The 27,692-nt window shown below is 40.9% G+C and overlaps 3 protein-coding genes across 6 annotated transcripts; all 3 read left to right on the forward strand.

Annotated features, from left to right (window-relative positions):
• The first annotated feature begins 4,776 nt into the window (after positions 1-4,776).
• Positions 4,777-7,538, forward strand: naa10 (N-alpha-acetyltransferase 10, NatA catalytic subuni). 3 transcript variants are annotated; one of them, XM_085781911.1, is made up of 8 exons: positions 4,777-4,992; positions 5,185-5,283; positions 5,430-5,488; positions 5,581-5,626; positions 5,750-5,865; positions 6,022-6,066; positions 6,911-7,002; positions 7,128-7,538. In XM_085781911.1, exons 1-8 carry the CDS (start codon positions 4,972-4,974, stop codon positions 7,313-7,315), a joined length of 666 nt encoding a protein of 221 aa, XP_085638037.1. In that variant the 5' UTR covers positions 4,777-4,971; the 3' UTR covers positions 7,316-7,538. The 3 variants fall into 3 exon arrangements, with proteins under 3 accessions (XP_085638037.1, XP_085638038.1, XP_085638039.1); XM_085781912.1 differs by having other exon boundaries at positions 6,911-6,999; XM_085781913.1 differs by having other exon boundaries at positions 6,911-6,995; positions 7,133-7,538.
• A 2,509-nt stretch (positions 7,539-10,047) lies between these two features.
• LOC146984609 (SLIT-ROBO Rho GTPase-activating protein 3-like) lies at positions 10,048-20,006 on the forward strand. Of its 2 annotated transcripts, none has more exons than XM_085781904.1 (22): positions 10,048-10,092; positions 11,888-11,977; positions 12,140-12,311; positions 12,444-12,606; positions 12,814-12,876; positions 12,975-13,103; positions 13,197-13,325; positions 13,518-13,739; positions 13,833-13,934; positions 14,423-14,602; positions 14,774-14,858; positions 15,333-15,360; positions 15,474-15,573; positions 15,685-15,745; positions 15,859-15,936; positions 16,065-16,193; positions 16,282-16,387; positions 17,946-18,173; positions 18,261-18,304; positions 18,405-18,630; positions 18,733-18,781; positions 19,292-20,006. In XM_085781904.1, the coding sequence occupies exons 2-22, from the start codon at positions 11,911-11,913 to the stop codon at positions 19,430-19,432; spliced, it is 2,502 nt and encodes an 833-aa protein (XP_085638030.1). In that variant the 5' UTR covers positions 10,048-10,092; positions 11,888-11,910; the 3' UTR covers positions 19,433-20,006. The 2 variants fall into 2 exon arrangements, with proteins under 2 accessions (XP_085638030.1, XP_085638029.1); XM_085781903.1 differs by lacking the exon at positions 10,048-10,092 and adding an exon at positions 11,586-11,610.
• A 1,941-nt stretch (positions 20,007-21,947) lies between these two features.
• On the forward strand, positions 21,948-26,045 carry ssr4 (signal sequence receptor, delta). Its single transcript, XM_085781905.1, has 6 exons — positions 21,948-22,102; positions 22,309-22,427; positions 22,537-22,611; positions 24,188-24,277; positions 24,370-24,435; positions 25,374-26,045. The coding sequence occupies exons 1-6, from the start codon at positions 22,054-22,056 to the stop codon at positions 25,476-25,478; spliced, it is 504 nt and encodes a 167-aa protein (XP_085638031.1). The 5' UTR covers positions 21,948-22,053; the 3' UTR covers positions 25,479-26,045.
• Positions 26,046-27,692: the final 1,647 nt, after the last annotated feature.

Consider the following 27,692-nt stretch of genomic DNA (forward strand, 5'->3'; position numbering starts at 1 on the left):
CTATCTTTCCCTCCCTATCCATCCATCCATCTACCTCTTTCTATCTATCATCCCCCTCTCTCTTTTTCTTCTTTCTTTCTTTCACCCCATTTCTTTTTACTTCTTTGTTTCTTTCTGTTTTTTTTCTACTCCTTTTCTCTTTCTATGTTTCTATCCCATTTCTTTCTTTCTTTCTACTGCTCTCTGTATATCTCTCTCTTTCATTTATCCACCCCAATATCTTTCCTTCTTTCTTACTACTCCTCTGTCTCGTTCATTCATTCTCTATTCTCTTTATGTTCTATTATTCTGTTTTTCTTACCTTTTTCTTTCTCTATCTACCCTTCTCTCTGTGTCTTCTTTCTTTCTGTCCTTTTGTTCTTTCTTTCTTTCTCCATCTACCCTTCCCATTTTCTTTCTTTCCTTCTGTCCTTTTCTTCTTTCTTTCTTTCTTTCTTTCTTTCTTCAGCTCATTCAGCATTGTTTCAACAATTTCTTCAGCTCATTCAGCATTGCTTTCAGCATTCACACCATTTCCATTCTTGGAAATGTTTTTTCTAGTTATTAGTGTGAATGCTGGAAGCATTCACACTATTGTTATTCGGTTTGGCCATTTTCTGCCTTTCTTCGTCATGTAACTAGTCCTTCATACTTTGTGCTATTTCAACAATTCAAATATCAAAATGTTCAGCCTTTTCGGGACAGGTGTGCTATGTCTTTTCTCTTTTCAACTATTCATACTTTTTGCAATATTCAACTATTTCTGATTTTTTTTTCCCCATAGAGAATGCATTGGAACAGTCTTGAAACTCTTCAAATCTTCTTACTTCTTTCAGCCTTTAAAGTGTCCACATACTTTCAGCTAGAGACTTCATTCAAATTCTGAGCTGTAGACAAACTTTTTAAGTATTCCTCTATGACTCAGCTTATTGATATCTTCAACAGTTTCTGATATTTGGCCGCTTTAAAATCATTAAGTTTTTTGACAAAATCCAGCTTTATAATGGGTGTGTGTTGCGTCTAACGAGCAGGGCTTAGAGTGAGTGACATCATTGCTAGAGTGAGAGGGATCGAAAAAACATTCAGGATTTTTTCTGGATAAATTGCCAGCACGGCCACAAATTAAACTCTAGACACATGATTTCCTCACCGGTTTGTAGCCACACTTGTCGTGTCTCATTTGATGTGCTCAAAACAGCAGACAGACTTACAGAATTGTCTCAGTGAGCCTAATTGTGCAGCTAGACCCGCTCCAGTGGCTCATCCACTTCAATATAAAAGTAGGAGCTGATTTTTTTAGAAAAGCAGAAATGCCCCCCTTTTCTACCTTGCGACCCTGAGAAAAGTTTTAGCCCTACAAACATTTAATGCACATCAATGTGCTCAGGAAGGTCTCCTTGCCCCAGTAGTCATGGCCACATTCTGATAAGAGGAACGGTTCTCTTTTTATGGGCTGTTTTCGGAAGCTGCTCCGAGCTCAAATCTCTCTGCTCTGCTCTGCTCTGTGTGCAGTTGGTCCAGCTGTAGCGGCCAGCTCATTATCATGTCTATAAATAGAACAGTGCAGGTGCAGCCTGGCCGCTCGTTAAGATGTTTTTAAACACAGCCCCACACACACACATGATAAACCAGACTGACAGAGGATGTCCACGCACAAACACAGGCATCACACTCACACAGACAGACATACACAGACACTCACACACAGTCACACATGCACGCATACACAAACACACAAACACAACACTGTTCCACACAGTAAAATGTAAGCAGTTAGTTGAGTCGCCATGGTAACTTCTGAGGGCAGGCTGCCACGCAGGTCTAATCAATCAGATCATTAGGGAGAGAGGAGTTCTGTGGCGCTTAACAGTTTTACTTTCTGCACATGTACACGCAGACAGAGAGACCGTCAGACTCACACACCCAGACACACACACAGGTTTTCAGCTCACATTCATCAGCCTCTCAATGATTTTATACTTTTGATGTAAACATCTGTTTATTTGTTAGCCATTGAAATTTGTCTTGTTGTAATTTGTTATAGGGGTGGAACCTATAACAACCATTGAAATTTGTGTGCTAAATAAATAAACTCTCTAAACTCTAAACTCTCCAACAATTTATATTTTTCTCATGAATTTAAGTTCAGACGTTTAGTCTTTCCAACTCTATTAATAGTAGTACAATTACAGGTGGAGCCTATTAATGAGACTCCTTTGTCTCTTTTTTCTCTTTTTTTCTTTCTTTCCTTTACTCCTTCATTTGTATTTTACATAACTTCTTTCTATCTTTCCCTCTCTATCCATCCATCTACCTCTTTCTATCTATCATCCCCCTCTCTCTTTTTCTTCTTTCTTTCTTTCTTTCTTTTACCCCATTTCCTTTTACTTCTTTGTTTCTTTCTTTTGTTCTGTCTTTCTTTCTACTCCTTTTCTCTTTCTTTGTTTCTACCCCCTTTCTTTCTTTCTTTCTTTCTTCCGCTCTCTGTATATATCTCTCTTTCATTTATCCACCCCAATTTCTTTCCTTCTTTCTTACTACCCCTCTGTCTCTTTCATTCATTCTCTATTCTCTTTATCTTCTATTATTCTGTTTTTCTTACCCTTTTTTCTCTCTATCTACCCTTTTCTCTGTTACTTCTTTCTTTCTGTCCTTTTGTTCTTTCTTTCTTTCTTTCTCCATCTACCCTTCCCATTTTCTTTCTTTCCTTCTGTCCTTTCTTTCTTTCTTTCTTTCTTTCTTTCTTTCTTTCTTTCTTTCTTTCTTTCTTTCTTTCTTTCTTCAGCTCATTCAGCATTGTTTCAACAATTTTTTCAGCTCATTCAGCATTGCTTTCAGCATTCACACCATTTCCATTCTTGGAAATGTTTTTTCTAGTTTGCATGTTGCACTCCTGATTGGATGCCAGCGGTTTACCTGGGGCCTCCGAGCGCATAAACAAGTCAAGGGCAGGATTAATTATATTAAGTCAACTAGGCTAAATGGTGTGATGATCATTTCTCAGATCTTCATGTGTCAAACACTAAGGAAGTGATCATTGACTTTAAAGGCAAAGTCAGGACACACCAAGAGCAAGCACCATCTAGGCTACAATGAAGTGGTTCAGATTGTCTGATCCCACAAATGTCTTGTCACTATGTTTGATTCACAGCTCATATTCAAAGAAAGGATTGAGCTCTGGTCAACAAAGAATTCACTTATAATGTGAAAACTGTGATACCATTTAGAATAACTTTGATCATTTATTGGAAGTCTTTGACATTTTTCCTTTATCTGCTGGTCCAACCGGTTGTCTATGAAGGAGAAAAACAGCTTAAACACCATTGTTAAAGTGTGGTCTAAGATTACTGGCGTTCAACAGATGAATCTGAGACAATCTGGGAGAAACGAGCGGGTGAAAGTGAAAATAATGATCAGCAACCACATCCTGTTAACTGAGTTTCTATTAATTGCCTTGACGCTATAAACTGCCCAAGAGCGAAGCAAACCATATGCAATGTGTTTTATTCCAACCCATTTGAGATAAATTCAATTATTATTTTAGAAGATTATTATTGGATTTATTTATGGTATTTTATTTATTGGTTTTTACTGTTGATCTTATTGATTTAGATTGATTTTATTGCCTAAATGCCTCTTAAAGTTTATTTTAGTGACTGCTGGTTCTTGTCTGCATTTTTGACCTGGTAATTTCAGGACTGCAGAACTACAGAAGAGGCCTGAAATGGCTCTCTTCTCTTACTGGTCGTGTTGTACTGTTCTTCTTATTAGCAACAGGGATGTTAAAACTATTATTAGTATTCAATCTTATAGAAATAATGAAATTAGACGTGTTAATTATTTGTCCTGGTCAAATTTAGTCAAATTAAATAAGTCAATAATTATAGCCCCATATGAGATTGTATCACTCCAATAATTCTCATATTTGCTACTTGAGATTGAGAACTCTCTCTAACCCAAACCCTTTCACAATATTCCGTCCAAAGAGATGCCTCCTGTTTCTCCTTGGGTTTTCATATTCAGCCTGGAGTTTATGGCGTGGACCCGTGACCGACTTTTCAGAGTACGTTAACACTGTGCACTGCTGACCTCTAGTGGCTGGAGTCTGTGTGGCCTAGTACAACTTTTGTTGTTGGTGTAGGCTACTGACATTAATCATTTCAAAATCCACTTAGCCTAATGAAAAATTGAAATATCATCAAAGCTGAAAAGTATGTTTCTGTCATAGAACCCAAAGTTCTTTATCTTTGTCATGGAATTGTGGATAACAACTCGGACCCAATAGACCTAAAGTTAGGCTACTATTAACTTCAGCCCTTACCTTAAATCTACCCTTGCCCTTACAGTAGCCTATATGTCCTTTTACTGCGATTTAATTTCCCTCCGTGTTTTCATTGAACGGGTCGAATAGCAGACCAGCTGCTAATCCTAACAGGGTTGACTGGCTCTTTGAAAATGCACTTATTAGGATTTAAATGTAGGCTATTGATCAGCAAAGTAACTTAAGATTGGACAATGACAAAGACCTACTGTCATGATGAAGTTGTAAAAACCAATCAATGAGCGGTTTTCGGGGCACAGAGATAAGGGGCCATAGGGTCTACCAGTGTGGTTCAACTTTGATTTAATTATTTGGTTCAATACTATATCCAAGTGTGTCAAGTGGGAAATGTTGTCAAACGTCTGTACGGGCGCAACATCCCATTTGTATTCATCCTTCCTTCAAAATAAAGGTTTTTCTGTGGCGTCTTTATCTTATTTGGAACCGATTACGACTCTTACTGTGAAGTGGAGGCGCACGCTATGACCGGAAATGTGCGTCGTTATTGTGGCACGCTTCTTCCTCCCCTCCCTTCCTTGCTAGCAAGTCGGCTTAGCTAGCTAGCGAATCAAGCCCTTATAACTCGTTACTGTATCTATTATGAATTGATCGATTAGTGTGGTATATTCGATCTTTGTTTCCACGGTCCAGCTTACACCCAAACTGACAAAATGAACATACGAAACGCGAGGGTGAGTGTGGTGAAATCCTCTCGATAGACAGCCAGCCATGCTGTTTCTGCAGCGAGCTAAGCTAAGCTAACGTTAGTCCACTGCACAGCCAGCACGTTAGCTTACCAAATATCGCAGATAATGGGGGTTGTGTGTTGTGTCATCCAACTTTATGACGTTCATTTATTTTTTTAAAAATATGTTTTATTACAGCCAGAGGACCTGATGAACATGCAGCACTGTAACCTGCTATGTCTCCCGGAAAACTACCAAATGAAATACTATTTCTATCACGGGTTGTCCTGGCCTCAGGTGAGTCACTCTGCACTTTTCCTGTTTGTCCTGTTAGTGCGAACATCACTTGCCCCCATCGACATAAATATTTCACGTTTATTCATTTCTATGTGGGAGACTTATTGTTTTGTTTTGTTTTGTTTTGTTTTTTATTATTGTTTCAGCTCTCCTACATTGCAGAGGACGAAAATGGCAAAATTGTGGGATATGTGCTGGCAAAGATGTGAGTATCTGTCCATGTTAAAATGTATTAGTTTTACATCACTTGGATGAAGGAGTTGTTTTTGTATTCATAAGGATATGCACTCTTGATAGGGAGGAGGACCCAGATGATGTACCCCATGGACACATCACATCCCTGGTGAGTTTGTATGGGAGATGCCTCATAAATCCCTGTTAATTATATTGAAACACTTTTATATTGACAATAAGATATTTGGGTAAACTCTGTGTGGTAACTAAACCCCCTCTCTGTGTCTTCCAGGCTGTGAAGCGCTCTCACAGACGTCTGGGGCTTGCTCAGAAGCTGATGGACCAGGCCAGCCGGGCCATGATAGAAAACTTCAATGCTAAATATGTCTCGCTTCATGTTCGCAAGAGGTACACATGCTGTTGATGACCGGCTGTGAACTTTCTCTTTCTCATGCTCAAAACAATTATTGCATCTTTTCCTGCCTGAAAAATGTGGTTAGACCTCTGTCTGTGTTAGTTCTCTTCCTAAGAAAATCACCAACCAATTCTTTCTCCTCACTGCAGCAACCGAGCGGCTCTACACCTGTACTCCAACACACTCAAATTCCAGTAAGTCCATTTACATGAATATTATTTGTAGTAGTTTTCTCTTAAGGACTTTGTTACGCTGATTCAATTGGCATATATAGGTCTTTCATAAATCCATGAGCGGAGCTACAGTAAATCAATAATTCTTCTGGGTTGATATATTGAACAATATTAATTTACTGATATGTAGGTAGTGGTTATGTATGTTGGCTCATACGTTACAAGAAACACAACATAGATATGCCAAAGATATCTATGAGGTCAGAAAAAATAGACTGCAAATATGCACGCTCAGCCCATAAAAATATATTCATTCAAGGCTCTTTAATTAACGCTGCTGTGCTCAGTGTTTATTTTTTCTGACTACAGCAGTTACCAGCACCTTCAATCTGTTTGTTATGTAGGTCATTTAGAAAAAGACTTGCTGTTACTATCCACCCAACAAGTTTCATAAAACGTCCTAAAAAAAATCTGAGGTCAAATTTAATTGTCAGTGTGTTATATTAATTTTAAAATATAAAATTAAAATATTAATACTGGCCACTATTGTTGTTGGGTTTCATAACAGCCGTATGTTGATTTTAGCATTGGCCTCAACAGGCCCCAGACACTGAAAACAAAGTCTCTAAAACATTTCAAGTATTTGAACTTGAAAGTTGAAAGTTTTCTTTAGGAATGCAGATTAGAATACTGAAGCTTTTATTCATTCATTGAGTTCCACCCACATCCATCCATGTCTATAAAATTTAACAGACTTAAACACAGACTGTTTTAAAAGCACTGACATCATGTCTGTTGCAAATAGAGCCATGGCAGATATTCATATTCATGTTAACTGATGTATTAATCTGTTGCTGCTCCACAGGATTAGTGAGGTAGAGCCTAAATACTATGCAGATGGGGAGGATGCCTATGCCATGAAGAGAGACCTGGCCCACATGGCCGATGAGGTGACTACTGTCTTCTTTTATTCCTTTGACCGACATGATTCTTGCTAGCACCTTGTTACCTCAATGGACGTTTGGGCGCCACTGCACTCGCAGGTTTTAATCTGGAATTTGTTTCGCTTTCTCTGAATGTACCACAGCTGAGAAAGCCGGGAGTGCGCGTGTCGGGGCACGAGGCACCGACTGGCCAAAGCCCCTCAGGGTCTGGAGACCAGGAGAGAGAGAGCGAGAGAGACAGCGGAGGAGAGAGCAAGGAGCTGAGCGAAGTCAGCGAGGCGACAGAGAGCACAGACGTTAAAGATTCTTCCTCTGATTCCCAATGACGCTGCAGTCGTAGACATTTTTAAATTCATCCTTCACCTCCTCTTTTTATCTCTATTTGACAATGTTTTGACAGTATCTCTGGCTTTGCAAACTGTGACTATCTGTGCATCAAAGCCATTCCAACATTGCCATCACTGTTTTTTCTTACATCTTGCAGTGATGAAGAAAGAGTGTTTGATAATGACTTGAATCGGGATGTTATCTAAATGAAGCTAAAATTAATATTTGGTTTCAGCGTTTTTATTGGATTGCTGTTGTCATTACCAACAGTGGCCACTAAGCTCTGTGAGATTTTCAGATCGAAAACAACCTGGGCCTCTCAGGTCGTCTCGGTCTGATGTCTTAATTATTTAACAAAACACAGCAAATAAATCTTTCAAATAATACTTTTGGTACAGCACTTTTTTTTTCAGTAAGTGATAATAGAAGCAGCACGGTTGTTTAGTTCTGAGCATTGATCATTACATTCTGATAAGTCATTTGTTACTGTTAACTACTGTTCAATAAAATCATCTTCAGACAGCTCATGACCTTAAAAACAACACCTTCTCCTGGTTCAAAAAGCCCCTTAAGAATGTGTTGGATTTCAAAACGTGTAGGAGGGCACTGTGACAGAAAACATTATCACAACAACTGAACTGACTGAAGGGCACTGATAACTGGGCGAACAGCATCAGATTGCACCAGTGTCCAAAGAATAAATGCCATCAGAACATTAATGCTACATGTTACATGTAGTTTATAGTTTAAAATATACAAACTATAATGTCTCTGTGTTTCTGAAAATAAAGCATAGAACCAGTAGGTAAGGTACGAATCTACAACGTAGAAGGTAATTAAAGGGACATTGTGTAGGAATCACTCCCATCTAGCGGTGCGGTTGTATATCGCAAGCAACATTCAAGTGGAATCGGGCAGATCTGCTGCTGCACATGGGGTAAAGCGTAAACAAGTCAGTCAGCACGAGGCATCAATAAACGTGACAATATGTTGTCATGGCGATGTCTTATTGTTTTACCGGCCCTCTCTCTTCGACTAAAATGACATCAGCTTTGTTTCCGACTGCCGTCTGCCTGACTCCACTTGAATGCAGCATCAGTGTGACCCTCCATCCTTCCTCGCACTACACGGCGGTGAAGGTTTTCAAACAGACGCCACCTGGGTCGTTTCTCCCCGAGCCGCTCCGGTGTCCCCGGTGAGTTGTTGTGGTTACCTATGGTCACGCTGCCACACTGAATGTAAAAGATGGCGGCACAACATGGCAGCCCTCTATGTATGATATGAATGGGAAATTCAAAACTTACCAGAACACTAAAGTTTGTTGATGGGGGTAATTACTGATTCGGTTTTTGTGAATGGATAACAAGAGAAGCTACACAATGTCCCTTTAAATTGATTTTTTTTTAAAACCTCCTTCCTACAGATGGAACCCAAATATTTTTCAGAAGGTTCATTGTTCATTGAGATTTTTTTTTTGCAGCAGTTCCGACAACTTGCATTCAGCTGCAGTCAAATTTGTTTTCAATTTTTTTTATCTTCCTATTTCTCACAGTTGTAATAGCAGTATACAATACTACTTCCTGCTGTACTGCATTGTCCCAATGCTGCACCATAATGTGTGTTGGCTAGACTGATGGCTAGTAATTAAAAAGTTAGTGTTGGGCATTCTGCAGCAGGAAATGTTTCCATTAATCTTCAAGACTTAATGTACTTTAATTGCTGGAGAAAAGCTGTAGCTAATCTCTCTGTGAAATCTACACAATCTTTCACTTTTGGTGGCCTTCTACATTGGAAATTGTTTGTCTTTAACGGTTACAAAGTTGGCCCTGCTTCAAACTGAAACCTTTAAAATTCAATAGAGACTGTCCAATCAAACGGCATTCTTCATACTAGCCCTAACATGTCTGTTTAATTGGGTTTTCTTTCTTTTTAATGGTGATTGTGCAACATTCTAATGTCTGTTTGAGGAAGGAAGTAAGAGAGAAGTTCTAACAGATAACAGCAAAATATGCACATCAACCTTTCGGAAAGTTTAGGCTGTTGCAAGTTGGAAATAGCAAACATTCACACACTTGGGCAGTTTAACACCTTCTAGCAAGAGGTGAGAGAAGACTGCAACACTGCTGCCACTCAAAACATGTCCGCAACAGTGACAAGACTCAGAAATGAGTTATGATGCAACAACACTATTTTATGGGAGACAATAAACAAAGAAAAAACAAACACCCTCTTGGGTTTTGTGTAAATGTTTTACTTGATACGAGGTGTTTTTGGGGATAATGAGCCACGGATTATTCATCATTAACCGTGGTTAAACTGAATGTTACTTCCCCATAGAGTTTTTCTTTTACAACTGAACTCTATAGCAGCTGATTTCATTTAGAAGCTGGTGAAAAACCAGTGGGGAGGGTCTAATCAGTGAGAGCAGCTGGTGTTTGATTGGACTGAAAACCTGCTTGGAGTTGAACAGGCAGCATGAAAGAGGGAGGAAAGACTTGACTTGAAGAGGTTTCCACTCGTCACACTTGCACAATCACACACCACTGCCTCAAACTACATGTCTGTGTGAGCGAGATGGGGGGTGAGAAAGAAAGAGTGGTAAAGCAGTGTGTGCGTGTGAGAGAGAGAGTCACAGAGATGAGTTCCACCCACATCCATCCATGTCCAATGTGAGGGGGAGGTGAAATAGCTTAGTTGAGGGCTTACTGTGCTGTTAACTGGCATCACTTACTTGCCTCAGTCTGGAGAGAAGACAAGTCAAGACTGCTCTCACCAGGTAGGACTCTTTTTCTGGATCTATTAAATTCTTATAGAGTTTAACTGGCTGACCTCTCTCGTCAGAACAGGATAGTTTGTTACCTGTTTAGGTCAAGTAAACACATTTTTGCGTGTGTGAAGCGTTATGAAGGATTGTTCTGTTTGTTTATTCCAGTTATGTTGTTATTGGCTACAGACATAGCCCTCAGGCCATCAGCGTTTCATAGTTCAGGCTCTGTGTATCTTTTGGTATGTGTGGAAACCTAAAGTTAGATTCACAGCGTTACTTTAACAGCAAGTAAAAACCAGCTGCAGTAAGGTTGAAACAAGCTTTATTAAAATATTGCAGCAGATTGTGACGACAGGAGGTGGTGATTCACTGCTGATCACATAGAGAAAGAATGAAAAGGGCTAATGGAAAAGGGTGACATATGCTGGAAAAATCAGACACTCTCCTTTCTACAGGGAGTTTTGGGATTGCTGTAATGTGGTGGCTGTTTTAACAGGTCAGTTGGTAAATGTCTAAGTTGGAGAAGAGAGGAGAGTGCACACTGCACAGAATGCTGATGAGTGACGTTTGCCCTTTGAGAAAAGGGGAAGTTCGGGGCTTGGGGGAGAGAAAGAGAATGTATGTCTACTTGTGTACAAAAGGTAGACAAATGATCCAGCAAGAAAACACTCTACTCTTCCCCTTTCTGGTGCACACTTATAAATAATACTCTGCAGTCATCAGTGACTGAGTTGATGTTCAAACACAAGTCTCAAATGAACCTGTGGTTAAACGACTGTTATGCACTGACATGCTCCACTTATAATGTTTTCTGCACTGCTGTATGCTGAAGAGATATATTTAGGTCCAATGGGTTTCTATCGGGTACATCATGACTAAAAAAAAATTAGAAACTGAAACCAAAATTCTAATTTTTATCTTAAAACGTGCCCTGCTTTTTCCAGCCTGAACTGGAAACTGCTCAGCTCATATAAAGATACATTTTATTTACATAGCAGCAAATCATAATAGAAGTTATTTCAGGGTCACTTTTCATCGAGTGAGTCGAGACCTTAATATTATTTACAAAAATTCAACCGTGAGCGGGACCTTGGCAACGGACGCAAAGGAAAAACTCTGTTTTAGGAGGCAAAAGCCTTGAGCAGAACCAGGTTCAGGGTGGGCGGCCATCTGCCCCAAACAGTTGGCTCGACACAGAGAGACAGAAGCAGCAGAATATCGACTGTGCAAGTACAAGGTCAGAAGCAGCTGGATTTGTTGCTTCATTCTTGAAATGACAAAATACGCTGTGAGTATCAATGGATAAAACCACCTGTAGCTTTCGAGATAAACATCCCCACAGAGTTGTGCGCCTTGCGGTTCATCCTATTTTCAGGGCAGCTGAGATGTTGCTAGAGCTATTTTTGCCCCTCGTGCATTTCTGCAGCGTGACCGGTGCACAGGGCAGCACATGCCAGCTGGTTTTCTAGCCGTCTGCCATTCAGCAGAGCGCAGCAGAGGGTGACCAGTTTGAAGAGATGTGTTACAGTAAGATGAACATGCTCTTTTTGCTGTTTCTGTGTGGCGGGAGGAAGTTAACATTGTGTGTGGAGGGGGTGTTAAAGCACTGAGAGTGTGGCGGCAGTTTAAAGAGGGGCACGCTGCAGTGGATCATGGGCCTTGACTCTTGTGCTACTTTTTCCAGGAAAGAAGAACAGAGTAGTCTGCATGCACACACTGAGGTTTTACAAGGGGGCAAAGGGGATGGAGCAGCTGACATTTCTTATCAGATGGTGATAATAAAACATTTCCCTCCTCTATACAGAATTCCACCCAGTTGGAACAACAATGACTTCTCACGTCAAACTTCGGAAGGAGAAGGTCGGTGTAGTGGACTACGACACGCAAATCAAAGGTGAAATTGTTAATTTTACCTTTACCCTTGTAACGGCTTCTTCATACTGATGGTGACTGTAATCTACACATGTTCTTTATCATTGAAAAGAAAACTAAACTCGTAAAATCAGTTTCTTACCCACAGCAATGGTTTCATAATGACTCGCATTCTCTTTTTCAGAGGTGCGTTCCCAGCTTGCAGATCAACTGAAGGTGTTGGACCTGCAACTTGAGCAGAAGAGCCAGCAGCTGCAGGACTTGACAGACTACCTGCGGCGACGGGGAGAGATTGAAAGCGAGTATGCCCGCTCACTGGAAAAACTTGCTGAAAAGTTCACCTCCAGAATTAAGAGGTAAAAACAGCCTCGCCTTTTGTTATAGTGTACACACTCAAATGAACTCAATTAACCAGCCGTTCATTTGAGGGCCGTGTTGTGTAGCACTCCACATTTATTATATTGCTCTTTTTCTCTACCTGTGGTTAGGAAGGAGCCCAGCAGTCACTCGGTGGCAAAGGTCTGGTTGACTCTGCTGTCCCAGACCCGTCAGGAAAGTAGGGATCATAATGGACTGAGTGAGAGCTGCAGCAACTTCCTCATTCAGCCCCTCACTCACTGTCTGGAGTACACACAACGCCTTGCCAAGAAGGTAGTTACACAAGCACCAACACACCAGCCACAAACATGTGTCTAAAAACAAGTCTGTGCAAGTGCAATGCAACCGAAGTTGGTGCTAGAAATGCCACCACTTTTCTTTGTCTCTCTTTTTTACCCATTGTCCTCTGGAATTATTCGGGGGCACGTTGTGGTCTACCGTCTCACTTTGTGGTATTTGTTTTCTACGTCATATTTCCAGAGTAAAGACATCTGCTCTCAGCTGCAAGACGGACTACTCAAGGTTACCACAGAGCTACACACTGTAAGTGAGAAAGCAGCCACCCAAAACACTTTCCGTTTCCTAAACAAACAGAAGTAAGCACAGCTGTATGTGTTGTGTGTGTGTGTGCTGGTTTGCAGGCATGGCGGACGTACCACCAGTACCACTCAGAGTATGTGTGTGCAGAGGGAAAGCTGAAGGAGGCAGAGAAACAAGAGGAAAAGCAGAAGCAGGGTCCTACAAAAAAGCTGGAGAGGTTGATAGAAAAAGTAAATATGTATACCCTTTTATGTAGTTTTATGTGCACGTATCTGATTGTGTCACTTGTTGATTTCTTGCTGATATATTTTTATGTGCTCTAGAGACAAGGTAAAGTTCAAGAGATATACCTGAAGTGCAGCAAGGCCCGAAATGACTACCTCATAAACCTGGATGCAGCCAATGCCTCTATGAATAAGTACTACCTCCAAGACATCTCTACTCTCATTGACGTGAGTGCATCGACTCAGACGTTTTTGCCTTCTTTTTTTTTTAACTATAAAGTTCTGACCCTCACATCAGTGCTCCATGCAACTAGTTGAAAAACTTTTTAAATATTTTTGAACATATTGTGTAGTGCTGGATATATCATGGTTGTTAGTCCATAAATAAATGATTTTATCTGGACTGTCATTGTCTCTCAGTGTGCAGATGTCGGCTACCACCACTCTCTGGAGCGGATGACGCAGGTCTACCTGTCCAGACGGTGGCGGGCTCAGGAGAACCTGAGCACGGGACTGCAGCAGCTTCAAGAGGTGGTGTCTGGACTGGACCAGAGCCAGGACAGAGACAAACTCCTGCAGGACCATTACAACACCTTCTCCATGCCCGTTCGGTTTGCCTATCTGCCCCATGACGGGGACCAGGTGCGTGTATGTAGTGGGGATATTAGGCAACAGTGCATTTTCAGCCGCTTTGGATGTTTTGCATAACATCCCGACCTTGCTTGTGCTTCGCAGGTTACTGAGGTCAGCGCAGAGAGTGAGATGAGGTGTGAGCTGGAGACCAGATTCAAGCAGATACAGACCAGACTGAAAGCAGTCACCGAGGATACAGAGGAGGTACAGTACATCACACCAACCTTTCACCTCAACACCTTTTCTGTCGGTCTAGTGTAACCACCAGTGTTGTCACCATCTTTGAGTCTAATCTTAAATTCTCTCAAGACTATTATACACTTGTTTTATGTTTCCTTAACTATTTCATCGAGTCAGATATATTTCATCAAGTCATCAAAGTCTGAAAAGGATCTGACTCAATTTGTTTAGATGCAATAAATGTATTTTGAGAAGAATGATTTAATCAGTCAACCTGCTCAGTAACTGGCAGGATGGTAGACTTATCACCATCACAAGTCTGACTTGAACTTGTGGTTTGGTAACTGAGACTTGAAATGTGTTAACCACCCCCAGTTTGTTTTATTTCTTCATACACATATATTAATATATTCATTTTACAGTTGGTGGTTGACCTCAGATACTGATGTTCCGCCTGTCCTCAAGTCAGAGTCATAATTAAGTGGAAAATTTGCCCTTGTCACTGTCACCAGGCCAATAAGAACATGTCAGCGGCCAAGTTTTCCCTGGTGGAGAATATCAGTGACGACGACCTGGAGCTGAGTAGCGGCAGCAGTTCATCTCAAGACGGCAGCACTGAAAATCTGACGGTCAAGCCCAGCGTGGCCCGACGAAGGGCCAACCTGCAGGAAATAGAAAATCTTTACTTCACTGTGAGTCTCTTTTCAAAGCAGTCTACTAACATGTCAGTTTTGATCAAATAAAGTTGGGTTGTGTGGGGAAGTGGGTTTTTTTTGCTTGATGAATGTGATGGTAATGATTAGAGATGCAGTGAATGATGTTGAATCTCATCTGGCTTGTTTTTTTTTTGTTTTTTTTTACAGAGAGTAAAAGAGTACCTCGTTGGAAGTTCCCTGGTATCTAAACTGCAAGCCAAACATGACCTGCTCAGAGTGGCTGTGGAAAAGGGTATCACTTCTGCATTTCTCACATAATAGCACAAAGCAAACTGCTGACCCAAAGTGTCATTTGAGAACAGCTGCTGAAATGTGGGTTATTAGTGCCTGCTAAGCTGTTGTTCCTTTTTTTCTTTTTCTTTTTTTTTTTTTTTTTTTTTTAAAGTATATTTTTTGGCGTTTTTGCCTTTATTTGACAGCACATAGTGAGATAGACAGGAAAGGGGGAGGCAGAGAGAGGGGGAATGACATGCAGGAAAGGTCTGCCCGATGCGGGACTCGAACCGGGGACGCCTGCGTTGAGGACTGTAGCCTCTACATGGGGTGGCCGCCTTAACCACTGCGCCACGCACCGCCCCTTTTCTTTTTCTTTTTAACAGCAACCAAAGTATTAAATTTATCCCACCCCATGTATTTCTCGTTTCTTGTTACTGACTGTTGCCTGACTGGTAAGCTAATTTTAATCAGCTATTTCTTTTCTTCCTAGCTGAGGCATCAAACAGACTTCATCCTAGGTGGGAATATAAATGTTTTTTTTTTCTAAATTGTCAGTATGTTCTTGGTTGATTTTATGACATTTATTGCAGCTATTTCATGTGTCACAATTCTGTATCTTCACACTCTGCAGACCCAATGGAAAGTCGGTACGTGTCAGGAGGAATCAGTCAAGTGCCAGCTTGCTGCACAACCACAAGGTTTTCAGTGGAGACATGCTCTCCTTCATACAGGTAGCCTTCATTATTATCATTATCACACCATCCCACATTCATCTCACACTTTGGCAGTAGTAAACCAGACTTTCTGCTCGTTAAATTCACTACTGCATTTGTTTCTTTCAGGCATCAGGGCAGCAGATTCCAATAGTTGTGGAAAGTTGCATTCGCTTTATCAACCTCAATGGTGAGTATTCAAGATGGGAAAGAACATTCGGTCAGAAGATGTACATCACTGTATCAATTAATTCAAAAGTTCCCAAACTTTATACTGTATGTAACAATATGTCTATCCATCAGGTCTGCATCATGAAGGGATATTTAGAGTGCCAGGGTCTCAGACGGAGGTCAACGGCCTGAGGGATGCTTTTGAGCGAGGTAGGCCTGTGTGGGTGTTTTTTTTCATTTTTATGAGTGGGTTGAGCATGACCGCCTGTTAGAGAGAAGCTCCCGTCACTGTGGAGCATTAATAATGTGTGGCAGTGTGCTGTGGGCTTGCCTTACAGGAGAAGACCCCCTGGCTGAGCAGAGATACGACCTGGACTCTGTTGCTGGAGTGTTGAAGCTCTACTTCAGAGGTCTAGAGAATCCCCTCTTCCCCATCGACAGCACCAACCAGCTCCTGGAGCATGCTCGTGAGTGCGTGTGTGTTGAAATATCAGATAAGTGTTGCCATGGGCACACAGCAACAGCTTATCTTTTGTTTCCATCACTTTTTCTCAGAAATAAAGAATGAGGCAGAGAGAGCGGCTCAGCTCAAAACGGTCGTCTCTTCCTATCCCGAGCCTGTCATCGTTGTCATGAGATACCTCTTCGCATTCCTCCATCAGTAAGTTTTGTATCTCTTTGTAATCTTTACTGTGAATTTGTTGAAAATGCAGAAAGTGGGTTTTCTGCAACTAACAATAATTCACAGGAAACCAACGTGTTACTTTCAAGAGGATGAAACCCCCAGTCAGCTGATCTCTAACTAGAGCTGACAAAAGTACGATGGGGTCCATAAGTCATGAGACCACATCACATGTACGTGTTTACTTGAGTCTGAAAGTGCTCTCGAAATGATAAAAAGCTGAAGAGTGACTTGACAGAGATACTCAGTTGAGATAAGGATAGAACGCACCAAAATAGACAAAGGAAGAATGGTTTAGGGCGTGTTGCAGCATGAGAACGGAAACAAACCACACTAAAGGCAAATTTCATAAAATCAAGGGAACACTTTAATTACCAGATCATCTAAACAAAAGTTGTTCAGATAGAATATGTGATGAAGTTAAGATTTACAACTCAAACACAAGTCTAAAAGAGGTACAAAAAGAGGAATGTGGTGCAAATGAAAAAACGTGCTGCAAAAAACAAAGACAAATGCACCATCATCAAACACGCTGCAAACCAAGAAACGATCTGCAGGAGGCGCGCTCAGCGTTAACAGCTTGATGGAGAGAGACACAACAGCTGACTGAACCACGGTGCATGAAAATACAGCAGGAACGGTAATGTGACTGTTATTTATATGTATATATTATGTTTATATCATTATACAAGGCTGCACATTACTTGACGTTTATTTTATTGTATTTTACACCAGACGTTAGAAGGCATTTGCATGTAGATTAGCCTGCTTAATAAGATAAGATGATTAGAGTTTGATATAAAACACCCATTTTAATAGTACATTAAAAAGTATACATGTATACATACTGTATATAAAATACAATAAAATAAACGCCAAGTAATGTGCAGCGTTGTAAACATAATATATAAATTTAATCAAATAAAATGGTCTTGTATTTATATAGCGCTTTACTATACCTGAAACGATACCCAAAGCGCTTTACAGTACATCACATTCACCCATTCACACACACATTCACACACTGATGGCGGAAGCTGCCATGCAAGGCGCGAACCACGACCCATCAGGAGCAAGGTGGGTAAGGTGTCTTGCCCAAGGACACTACGGCAGCAACCGGGACAGAGCGGGATTCGAACCACCAACCCTCTGATCATTGGATGACCCGCTCTACCACCTGAGCCACTGCCGCAAAAGTCACATTACCATTCATACACCGTGGTTCAGTCAGCTGTTATGTCTCTCTCTCCATCCCGTATGTCTCTCCATTGAGCTGTTACCCTAAGCACGCCTCCTGCAGATCGTTTCTTGGTTTGCATCAGCGCGTTTTATGATACATTTGTCTTTGTGTTTTGCAGCACATTTTTTCATTTGAACCACGTTCCTCTTTTTCTAGTTTGTGATTTTGCATCGTTTCTGTACTTGAAGCTGTTTTCTCGAACTGAGACGTATTGGGCCGTTGCCGTCCGTTTGACCCTTGTCGGCCACCGTACCCCCCTGCATTGTGTGACTTTCTTTTCGTTTTTTCTGCCTCCAGTGTGTCACAGTACAGTGATGAGAACATGATGCAGCCTTACAACCTGGCGGTGTGTTTTGGGCCGAGCCTAATCAGAGGGACCGAAGATGACGACGTTGTCACACTGCAGCCTCAGATCAATGCCCTGGTGAAGAACATCATCCACCAGCATGAGAGCATCTTCCCCGGCCAGAGCGAAGTGGAGGGACCTGTGTATGAGAAGTGCATGACACTAGAACAGGCCGACTGGTAAGACAAAAGATGTTCACAATGCATTACACACAACATGGATGCACTGTATGGTGGAATGAAAATCTGTGGCTGTTTTCTTCACAGTGAACCTCTTATTGAAGAAGGAGATGTAGAAGGAGACTACGCTGGTAGGTTAATGTGCTTGATGTTGGTTCATCTATTGTTGGAGGCTGGGATGGTGTCAGTGACTGGAATAAAAAAAACCAACAACAATGTGACCTGTTACAGAGTTGGAGATGGGGTTTCCAGCTGAGACCAGCTCCTCCTTCGCAGCAGCACAAAGAAAAACAGATCGCCCAAGAGCCAACAGCAGCGGCTCCATTGACCAAAGAAGGCCGTCAGGTGGACCAACAGGGGGCAGCATCGCTTCAGGTGGGAAGATGATGCTTCAGCTTCCCATTGGGCCCCAGAGCAAGACAAGGCGGCTCCCCTCTCCTTCCTTTGCACGCAGAGAGTGAGTACAGCTAGCCACATGTTGCAATGAAGCAGCTGATTTGTTATATTTGTTTGATAAATATGGACTTAATGTTTTTGTGATGTACTCTTCTGCATCCAGTTTCCAGGAACACTCATCCTCTGAGGATATTGCTGTTCAAGTAGACAAGGTCTGTTTTGTTTTTATTTGGTTTTAAATTACTAAATCCATAATGTAAAAAGACACATTAGCTGTTACAAATGGGAGCTGATTAATTCACCGCCCCTTTTATATAAATACAAGAGGTGAACAGTCTGCTGTTGTAAATGCTGCCATGTATCAAGTTGATATGAAACAGATTTTGGTCCAGATGTTCTGCAACTCTTTCCACGGGTTAGATGGTTAAACTGTCCTTAGTTTTCGTGATGAGCTAAAAAGACAAAGCACACTACAGGAGGAGAATAACACAAGATTTTTCACAACCTGGCAACCCCAAATTATTATAATTGATCTATGGGGCATCAGGAAATTAAGAGCTAAACCAGTTGGCTCTAACTTACAAGTCCTTTTTTATAAGAACAAATGATGAAGACTAATGATTTAATGACGGTAGTACGTTGTGGCTTTTATCATAAACAATCAAGTTGAACAAGTCTTTTTTTCCCTCTCACTCACCACCATTGTTTATTTCATCTCACAGGAGGTCTGTCGCCAGATGGACTCGGTCTTCAAGGAGCTTCTCTCACGGCAAACACTGCAGGATCCCTCCTCCACCACCTCCTCTCTGTCTGGCCAAGCTCCCCAGAAGAAAGGGAAGCAGAGTGGACGCAAAGGGAAATGAGCAGGGCTCTTCAAAGCAGCAGATCCACTGGACTGAAAGGACTGGCATTAGATGACATAAAAGGAGAGGGGGATGATATAAAAACTGAGGTGTGGGGTGATGTGAGACAGTAGCGTTCAACACATCTGTTTCAAGAAAACTGAGATCGCTGACCCGATAGGTCCCCGTGACTGGTGTCGGCCTCCTACCGCAGCGTGGCTCCTGACTCGGGGGCCCTTTCATCCTGGTTCTGTGTGGCAGATCCCCGGTGTGACTGCAGATCCACGGTACGATGTGGAAACTGTGGATTACTTGAAATACACAATTGTGTTTTATGTACAGCTGATGAACAATTTCTGACTTTGGGGTGTCGATATTCAACTGTATCTGTTTCAAATTTTAAAATTATTGAGTAAATAAACATCTACATACAATCACATACAATAGGCTACATTTTTCCAAAGTCACAAAGTTGCTAAAACTGTGAACACTGTAAGGGATTTGTAAATATTAATTATTTGTAAGGATTTGTTGACAAACATTTGGCTTGTCTGTATATGTGGGATGCATGCCAAATAAATATTTTCTCTATTTCTCTCTGCTCTTTTTATTTAGTTTATTTTCTAATAAGAACTGGAAAATGTGGGTTGTGTCATTTATTTCTTTTGTTTTAGGTTTTGGCTTTCATTACTGTAGATGGTGTTCAAATTCTGTACATTTTGTACAAATATTTATGATACTGTATCCACTTTACTTTTATGTAATAACAATAGTTCAGTTGTGACATAAAACATTAATGCCAAAGGTAAGAGAGAAAAGTTATGCACTATGATACTTGTAAAAACTCGTGAAAACGTAATACATACATTCCTTATCGTCATACTAATAGTGCATAAATGTTATCAGCAAAATGTTCATGAAGTACCAGAGTTAAAGTATGCATTAAGGAGAGCAACAGCCCCCACTAATGGTTGATGAAGCATTATGTTATCCATAGATGATGGAGATCCATTTTGTGTGCAATATAATATTAGCCAGTTTAATCTTTTACAATGATCAATCAATTCTGAAAACTATCAGTTTGCTATTTTTTTTTTAAATTTTTAACAGGCCAGTCATTCTTCAGTGGTTCTATTGTTTCCAAAATATTACAATAAACTGAAGTTCCCTTTTCACAGACCATGGCTTTTCAAATTTCCTGTTGAGAAACTTCTCATATCATATTTCAATTGCATTGTTCATGTGTGCATGTTCTGTTTGACAGCTAATTTCAGAAAAACACGATGCAACATAATGCTATTCTATATTCTTTAAATGCTTCCCCTCAAATTGGAATTGGCAAATTTAAATTTAGAAGAATAGGACTTTTCCCTACAGCTCATTGGGTATGTTTAATATTATATGCTCCTCAGTATGACTATAATACCAAGCGTGTGTGTCATGTGAAGTGTCTCAGAAGAATAATGCAGGCAGATGTCCATTTTTGTTCAGACTAGTATCATGATGGGAAACAGCCTTCTGCTACAAAGCCACATTTTAAATATGAGAGTCAAGGAAGTCACGTCAGATGAAATCCGTTATGACAGGAATTATAATATTCTTGTGTAATTCACTTGTTCGCATTTTGTCTATAGGGATTTTGTGTGAATGCGGGCGTGTGTGTGTGTGTATGTTTGTCATAGTCCATTGCCTAAATGGAGATATCTCAAAAACAGAAACTGATCTAATTTCCAATATTTCAGGGAAATTTGTTATTATGATTATAGGGCTATATTTTCTGGAAAAATCTGACTATAATAAATCTAAAAGTGGAAGGTGACTTGAAGCCTGTACACTTTGCTACCCAAGTGCTTGGGCTACCTAACTTTCAATTTATGCTTCTGTCTAACTCTCCTCCATTAAACCTATTAACTTACGGTAATAACAATTAGTTTGACAGCTGGATTTTGTTTTTCGTATTTAGAGAAAAACAGTTTCAATTAATATGTTTTAACCATTGATGTAATATTATCAACAATCAACAATTGAATGTACAGAGAACATCTAGACAGGTGCTCATAATGTCACATTAATCAGAGAAAAATCATACTCATTATATTATGCATATTGATATGAGCAGTATTAACAATATTTAAAATAATAATAATAAAATATAAGTAAATAAATAAACAAATACATAAAATGACATGGGGATAAGAAGAAAAGGAAACAGAATGGACATGTATTACTCCTCTTCTCATATAGATTTGTAGCCGTGGTGCTATGTTTATTATCAATAACCCTTAAATTCTCATAAAAATCTTCTGAAGTTGGGTGAGGATGTAATTGTCAAAGAGTATCTTTGGTAATATCCATAGATTGTAAGGTAATATCACATTTGTCATTATGTTTTTTCTACAGTCTATGGTTTTGACTCTGATGCATAGCTCTGATGACGTGTCGGCAGAGTGCTTTCCCAGAATGCTCCGCGGCGAAACAGAACACGTCATTGCTGCGCAGGCGCAGTAGAGTCGCAGCGCTGAGCTGAGGTGTACTAACTTCTTTTCCCTGGTCGGTGAGTGAAGGAGCCGCACGGTCCAGCAGCTGGAGCACAGCCACAACAAGGAGCCCTCCGACACCCAGATAGCCGCACAGACAGCACCATGATCCGGATAGCCGCCTTCCTCGCCCTGCTGGTGGTCGCTTGCTCAGGTATGTCACCAAAGAACCGGCGGAAGAGCCGCTGATAGTAACGTTAAAGCTCGTTCTGCTAACCAGCTTTAGCCTGTGGCTAATTCATTCAGCCCCGTGCTTGTGTCTTCTCAGTTAGGTGAAATAATGCTAAGTCTTGTTCAGAGCTGTGTTGCATTGCTGTCCGGTGTAGTAGCTGACCGCTGCTCTGCTCTCTGTGGCGACAGGAGAGAGCTGCACAGACCCAGTGATCACTCCGTCGGCCTACACCACGTCCGACGCCGTCATCTCCTCCGAGTCTGTCTTCATCGTTGAGCTGAGCCTGGCCTGCGCCAACGGAGCACAGGTAACAGTCCACACACCCATCCAGCCCTGCAGAAGAGACACACACCGTGACGATATGTGGATGTTATCGTTTGATTGATCGATTGATTGATTTTCTCTGTCCTCTCCAGAGCGTCATCCTGTACGCTGATGTCAATGGGAGACAGTTCCCTGTGACCAGAGGCCAGGACGTTGGCAAGTACCAGGTACAGTAGTGTGTGTCCATGTTCAGATCATATATATAGTTATCCAGCTGCATGCCGTAGTGATAAGGCCTGCTGACACTAGTGAGCAAATAACCCATTCAAACTGCCTCTGTGAGATTAAGGATTTAAATGTCATGTCAACATACATTAAGTGATACATCTGGTTTGCTGAGCTCACACTAAACGACACAAAAAACCTCACATCACCTTTGGACATAAAACAAGACACAAAATAAAAAGAATATCAATGTTACAACTAATTAACTTGTTAAAACAATGGTTCCCACAATGCCCTGCAATAAGCTTGTTTTATCTGTGTTGGTAAATCAACAGGAACTAATTTGAGTCTGACCTCAGTAGTGTAGCTCCTCCTGTAAGAAAACTGCACTGTCCTGCTTTCTCCATTTAAGAAATTAAAACCTAAATGTTTAGATTGCTGTTATTGCATTTACTCATGATTGAGACAACTTCTCTTTCATGTCCTCAGTTGTTCTTAAATGCGGCAGTGATGATATTAACTAATTAGAAGACATTTATTATACCACTCCCATCACACCTGACCTTGTTAGCTGATTGTTTATTTTAGTTTTATTTGCCCAGATTACATTTCGTACTTCTTACCCCAAAGCACCAGATCACAAACTGAGTTCCTTTAGCAAGGCTCTCTAAATTATAGTTAGTTACTACAGGCGGCGACACTGATTAGGGCCGCTGCCTTTGGAAAAAAATTGGTGCAAATTATTCCTGTGACTGATTCGATTTTGTTGGTTAAAGACCAAGGTCACAGTGAGCATATTTTCAGCAGCTTTAGTGGTTGCAGGTGGACAGCAAGACAAGTCCTGTGTTTGTTTTTTTTTCTTTTGGCACTGCTGCTCTGTGAAGCACTTTGTAGTATTGTTTTCACAGGTGCGACACAAACAGTTTAAATATATCTAAGACCAGATGGTTAGTTCATTGAACTTATGATTCATCAAATCGTGTCTACCTAAGCCAACAAATATTGTAAACCCAAAGGTGCAACAGCCATTTTCAGCTTACTGAACTAATGGTTGGATCCAACTTTTTGTCGTATTGTTAAAAGCATCAGAGATGCTCACAATATTTGGAGAGGTGCTGCATCTCTGCATCAGCAGTCTGACCAGCCCAGCTCTTCACACAGTGAGGTGCCATTGTACTGAGGTGTGAGCGCAGGCAGGATTTGAACTTCTCTCTCAAGTTAACACGTTGTTCTTATCTTGACTTATTTATGTCTTTACAAACATGTACAACTCTGTATTTATGGAGACACAGTGCGCACACAGCGTGAACTGTTGTTCATCATCACATCAATTCAACAATTCATCACATCTCACCCCTCTCTATGACAGCGAGCATTTCAAGTGTGGCACTCTAGGAGAGCTATAAACACTTTAACCCTCCAGTGTGGTTTGACAACATTTCATATAAATGTGTCAACTGAAGGGTTGCCCAGCTTTAAACCTTCCCCAAGCAGCTTGTAAATGTACCACAGAGCCTTTCACAGGAGTAAAAGTCCAGTGATACCAGCCAGTCGTCAACTTGTGACTTGTTCCCTCAGGTGTCCTGGAGTCTTCCTCACAAACAGGCCAGCTCTGGAACATACCAGGTCAAGTTCTTTGATGAGGAGTCCTACAGTGCTCTGCGCAAGGTCAGTGTTTCATTCCAGTTTTCTGCCACTGAGGGTATGACATGTTTTGTAAAAGCTGCTCAATTTAAATGTGTGTCTCTCCTCTTTTGCAGGCCCAGAGAAATAATGAAGATGTAAATGCTATTCAGCCTCTCTTCTCTGTCAATATCGACCACAGGGTGAGTCTCTTAGATCCTTAGGTTGAAAGTGTGAACACAGTCACAACACAATAATGGTGCCGTTAAACTTGTAAAACTGACTCTTCATTCCTGAATTGGAGAGTCTCCAATCAGTATTTTTATATTCACATTATCACCTGACTCTGCAGCTCCCCTCGTTACAGAGCGTTGTAGCGTCTTTCTATTTATCGTTTACTTCATCCTTAATGGCCGTCCAGCAAATGAGCTCTTAAGAAACGTTAAAATTAAGAGCAAATAGCAAACAGCAGCATTATGTAATTACCAGTCGGCCAAACTGGTGCAGCATTTAGGAGCTGAAGAGTTTGGTATTTCCCTCAAAAGAGATTGAATATTCACACAAACATTAGTACAAACAAATGCAATTGTTGCTGTGTATTTGCTGGATGTGTAAATAGCCACATAGGCCTGCAGTTGTCAAGGGCATCACAGCAGCAGCCATGAGGACTTAACAGGGCTCATGAGTAAGCTGGAGTTCCGACAGCAACAAAACAGCATAGTCTACAGGGCCAATAAAGTCACAACAGTGTAAGTTTGTATGCTTTAATCATACAAAACGTCTGAGTTTCTGCACATTTTGTTAAGTTCTGTGTGTTTTGTTTTCTACAAAAGAGTCATTTGTGCATTAAATTGCTAAAAATATATGAAAGAACAACAGAGCTGAACAGATGGCGCACTCAATCTATCTACAATACATACAGATTGGAACTTATTACTAACCCTAACCCAAATAATGATTTGATCATTCATTGATTGAAACATTGTGAACTTGTTTACATAAGGGCAGATATAAGGAATCACCTATGTTGCTCTCAGTCTCAGATTAATCCTAAAACCAGGTGAAACTGGAATGTGTGGTTGTTATCTGTTGACTTCTCGTCCTCATGTGCTGATCTTGTTTTGTAATTCTCTATCAACAGGGCGCGTGGAATGGCCCTTGGGTGTCCACTGAGGTGGTGGCTGCCCTCATCGGTATCCTCGTCTATTACATGGCTTTCAGTGCCAAGAGCACCATCCAAGCATAAACAGATCCACAGTCTCTTTTTTTTCAACCACTGGATCATTAAAGACTGAATTCTGGTGGAGCTTGATCAATGATCCATCCTCCAGCGTCGTGGCAAACCAACAGGATTTTTGCCACCTGATCTGCTACGGGACGAGTAACAGGAGCAGCAGTCTTTGTATTGTTTTTATTCAGACTGTGTCTGTATGACATCTGTCTTATCTCTGTATCTATACAGACATGAATTTTGTCACATGTTTGTCCTGTCGAATATGGAAGAAATTTTGTAATTTTTTTTTTTTTTGTGGTAAAATCTTGACAAACACACCTGGACCACATTAATAAATAAAACAAATATAGGTAATATGCTGTTTTCAGTCCTGCTTCAAAGATGCTACATCCAGGCCATTTTGTCCTCTGTCCTTCGGTTTGGACATATGTGTGGGACAAATGTGGTCAACACCATCGGGGAGCGGTCAAGCCTCAACATGACAACATGTCAATAATGTGACTGCACTAGATCCGCCTGAACAGGCCTTGTGGATATGTGTCTTCCAGTGAAATGAATAAATGGCTTGTTTTCCTTCCAGTGTAATGTCTCGGTTCAGTCCAGACACCGACTGCCTCATCTATAAATTATTTTTTCTCCAGGACAGACTAGAACAGTCAGGGCCTTTTACTCCGTAGCAACACACGTCAACGATGACGTTTTTTTTTTTCTTCTTCTTCGCTTTGGTTGCCAGTGCTAAATTGTTAGTCTAAATGATTCACTGGTTCTCTGACCTCATCTAGATCAAACGATAACCAGTTCTAACAAGATTAAGCTTTCACAGACTAATTAATGATGGGTACAGATGTGCCTAAGAACTGCAGTTTCCATCCTTTCAAATCTGCTTCGATCGGCAGTTCTCAAAACTTTTCACAAATGAAGATTAATGCTACTAGTACTCAAGCAAAATTACTATTGATGGTTTTTGTCCTACTAAAAGCCATGAAGTATTTATTTAATTAAATGTATTGTAGATAAGAAACCTCAAAAGTCATCTGCTGTAAACATGTTCAGTGTAGCAGTTGAACTCTCTGTGGACACACAAGCTTTTTTTGTCTGCTGAGGGAGAGGCATCGCTGTGCCTCTGGCATCCTGATAATCAAGATGAGAGTAAGTGTTGGAACAGACCACCTGATTTACTGTCTCTTGTCTCAATATGCACCAACAGTGAACACATAAATGTGTATTTAATCAGTAATTCAGTGTCAGCCAGGAAAGTGTTTTTTCTCTCTCTTGCTTACGATGATGCAGTTCCACCAGTTGAACACACTGGGGCTGCACTGTGCTGCTTTTACACCGTACGGCAGCCACAGTGAGGCCAGCTATTACCTCATGGACAGATTGCTTATGATTACTGGTTCAATATCAGCTGTTGTTAATGCAATGCAACACGTTGCATAATGCACTTAGAGCCATTGTTCTGTCTCAGATCCACTTTGCTCAATTTTGTCACATTTACAGGTACTTAGAGAGCGACCTCATGCTTATGTGATGCAGTTTGTTAAAGGGATTTAAACTTAGCATGTCTATTTCTGTATTTCTGTAGCTGGCTTCTATCAGTGTTTGCACACACCGTACGGCACACTGAGTGCTGCTTTTTCATCTACAGCACAACTGCAACTTGTCACTGACTCACATGAGAATAATGTAAACTTTGTGTTTAAGTAACCCGATCCACTCCCATAAACACTTCACAGTCTACAAAGCACACAAGGAGTTTCTCATACAGTATGTCTGCTTTTTCTATATCTCTGTCTGCACAAACACACACTATCGTGGCGTACGCACATCTTAGCTTTTGTTTTCCATCACCTTTAGTTGGGAGATAATAGACGCAACACAGTGTTGTTGAGTAAGAGAGCACATGAGCTGCATGGAGCAAGTCCAGACACTCCCTCATGGAGTCACCTATTAGACTGTAGCAATTGGAGAAGGGATATAAATGGACAGAACAAACAGTCAGAGACGGCCTCTGACTCAGTGCTGACACAAGACTCTTCCTTCTCTTTGTGATGGAGTTCAGAGTTCATAGGTCCGACCTAAACATCAATACAGATAATTGCGGATGTCGAGTGAAATATTTTGAGATTGTTGTTGTTGCAGAATGAATGCACTCAGGAAGTCATAGTTTATTCTTTCAATGTTGAATGATTTGGGTCATGCAAACAAACAGATCTGAATCACATT

Source organism: Trachurus japonicus, chromosome 7 (genome assembly GCF_045865225.1).
Source record: "Trachurus japonicus isolate A0001 chromosome 7, Traja_1.0".
Classification (NCBI taxonomy): domain Eukaryota; kingdom Metazoa; phylum Chordata; class Actinopteri; order Carangiformes; family Carangidae; genus Trachurus; species Trachurus japonicus.

What these genes read in the sequence shown, in the direction of transcription:
- naa10 (XM_085781911.1), top strand. Translation starts at nt 4,972, where the DNA reads ATGAACATACGAAACGCGAGG. An exon ending in TCGCTTCATGTTCGCAAGAG is followed by an intron (nt 5,866 to 6,021) that starts GTACACATGCTG and finishes TCCTCACTGCAG; the next exon opens with CAACCGAGCGGCTCTACACC. An exon ending in CATGGCCGATGAGGTGACTA is followed by an intron (nt 7,003 to 7,127) that starts CTGTCTTCTTTT and finishes CTCTGAATGTAC; the next exon opens with CACAGCTGAGAAAGCCGGGA.
- LOC146984609 (XM_085781903.1), top strand. An exon ending in TTCACCTCCAGAATTAAGAG is followed by an intron (nt 12,312 to 12,443) that starts GTAAAAACAGCC and finishes ACCTGTGGTTAG; the next exon opens with GAAGGAGCCCAGCAGTCACT. An exon ending in ACATCTCTACTCTCATTGAC is followed by an intron (nt 13,326 to 13,517) that starts GTGAGTGCATCG and finishes ATTGTCTCTCAG; the next exon opens with TGTGCAGATGTCGGCTACCA.
- ssr4 (XM_085781905.1), top strand. Translation starts at nt 22,054, where the DNA reads ATGATCCGGATAGCCGCCTTCCTCGCCCTGCTGGTGGTCGCTTGCTCA. An exon ending in AGGACGTTGGCAAGTACCAG is followed by an intron (nt 22,612 to 24,187) that starts GTACAGTAGTGT and finishes TTGTTCCCTCAG; the next exon opens with GTGTCCTGGAGTCTTCCTCA. An exon ending in CCTACAGTGCTCTGCGCAAG is followed by an intron (nt 24,278 to 24,369) that starts GTCAGTGTTTCA and finishes CCTCTTTTGCAG; the next exon opens with GCCCAGAGAAATAATGAAGA.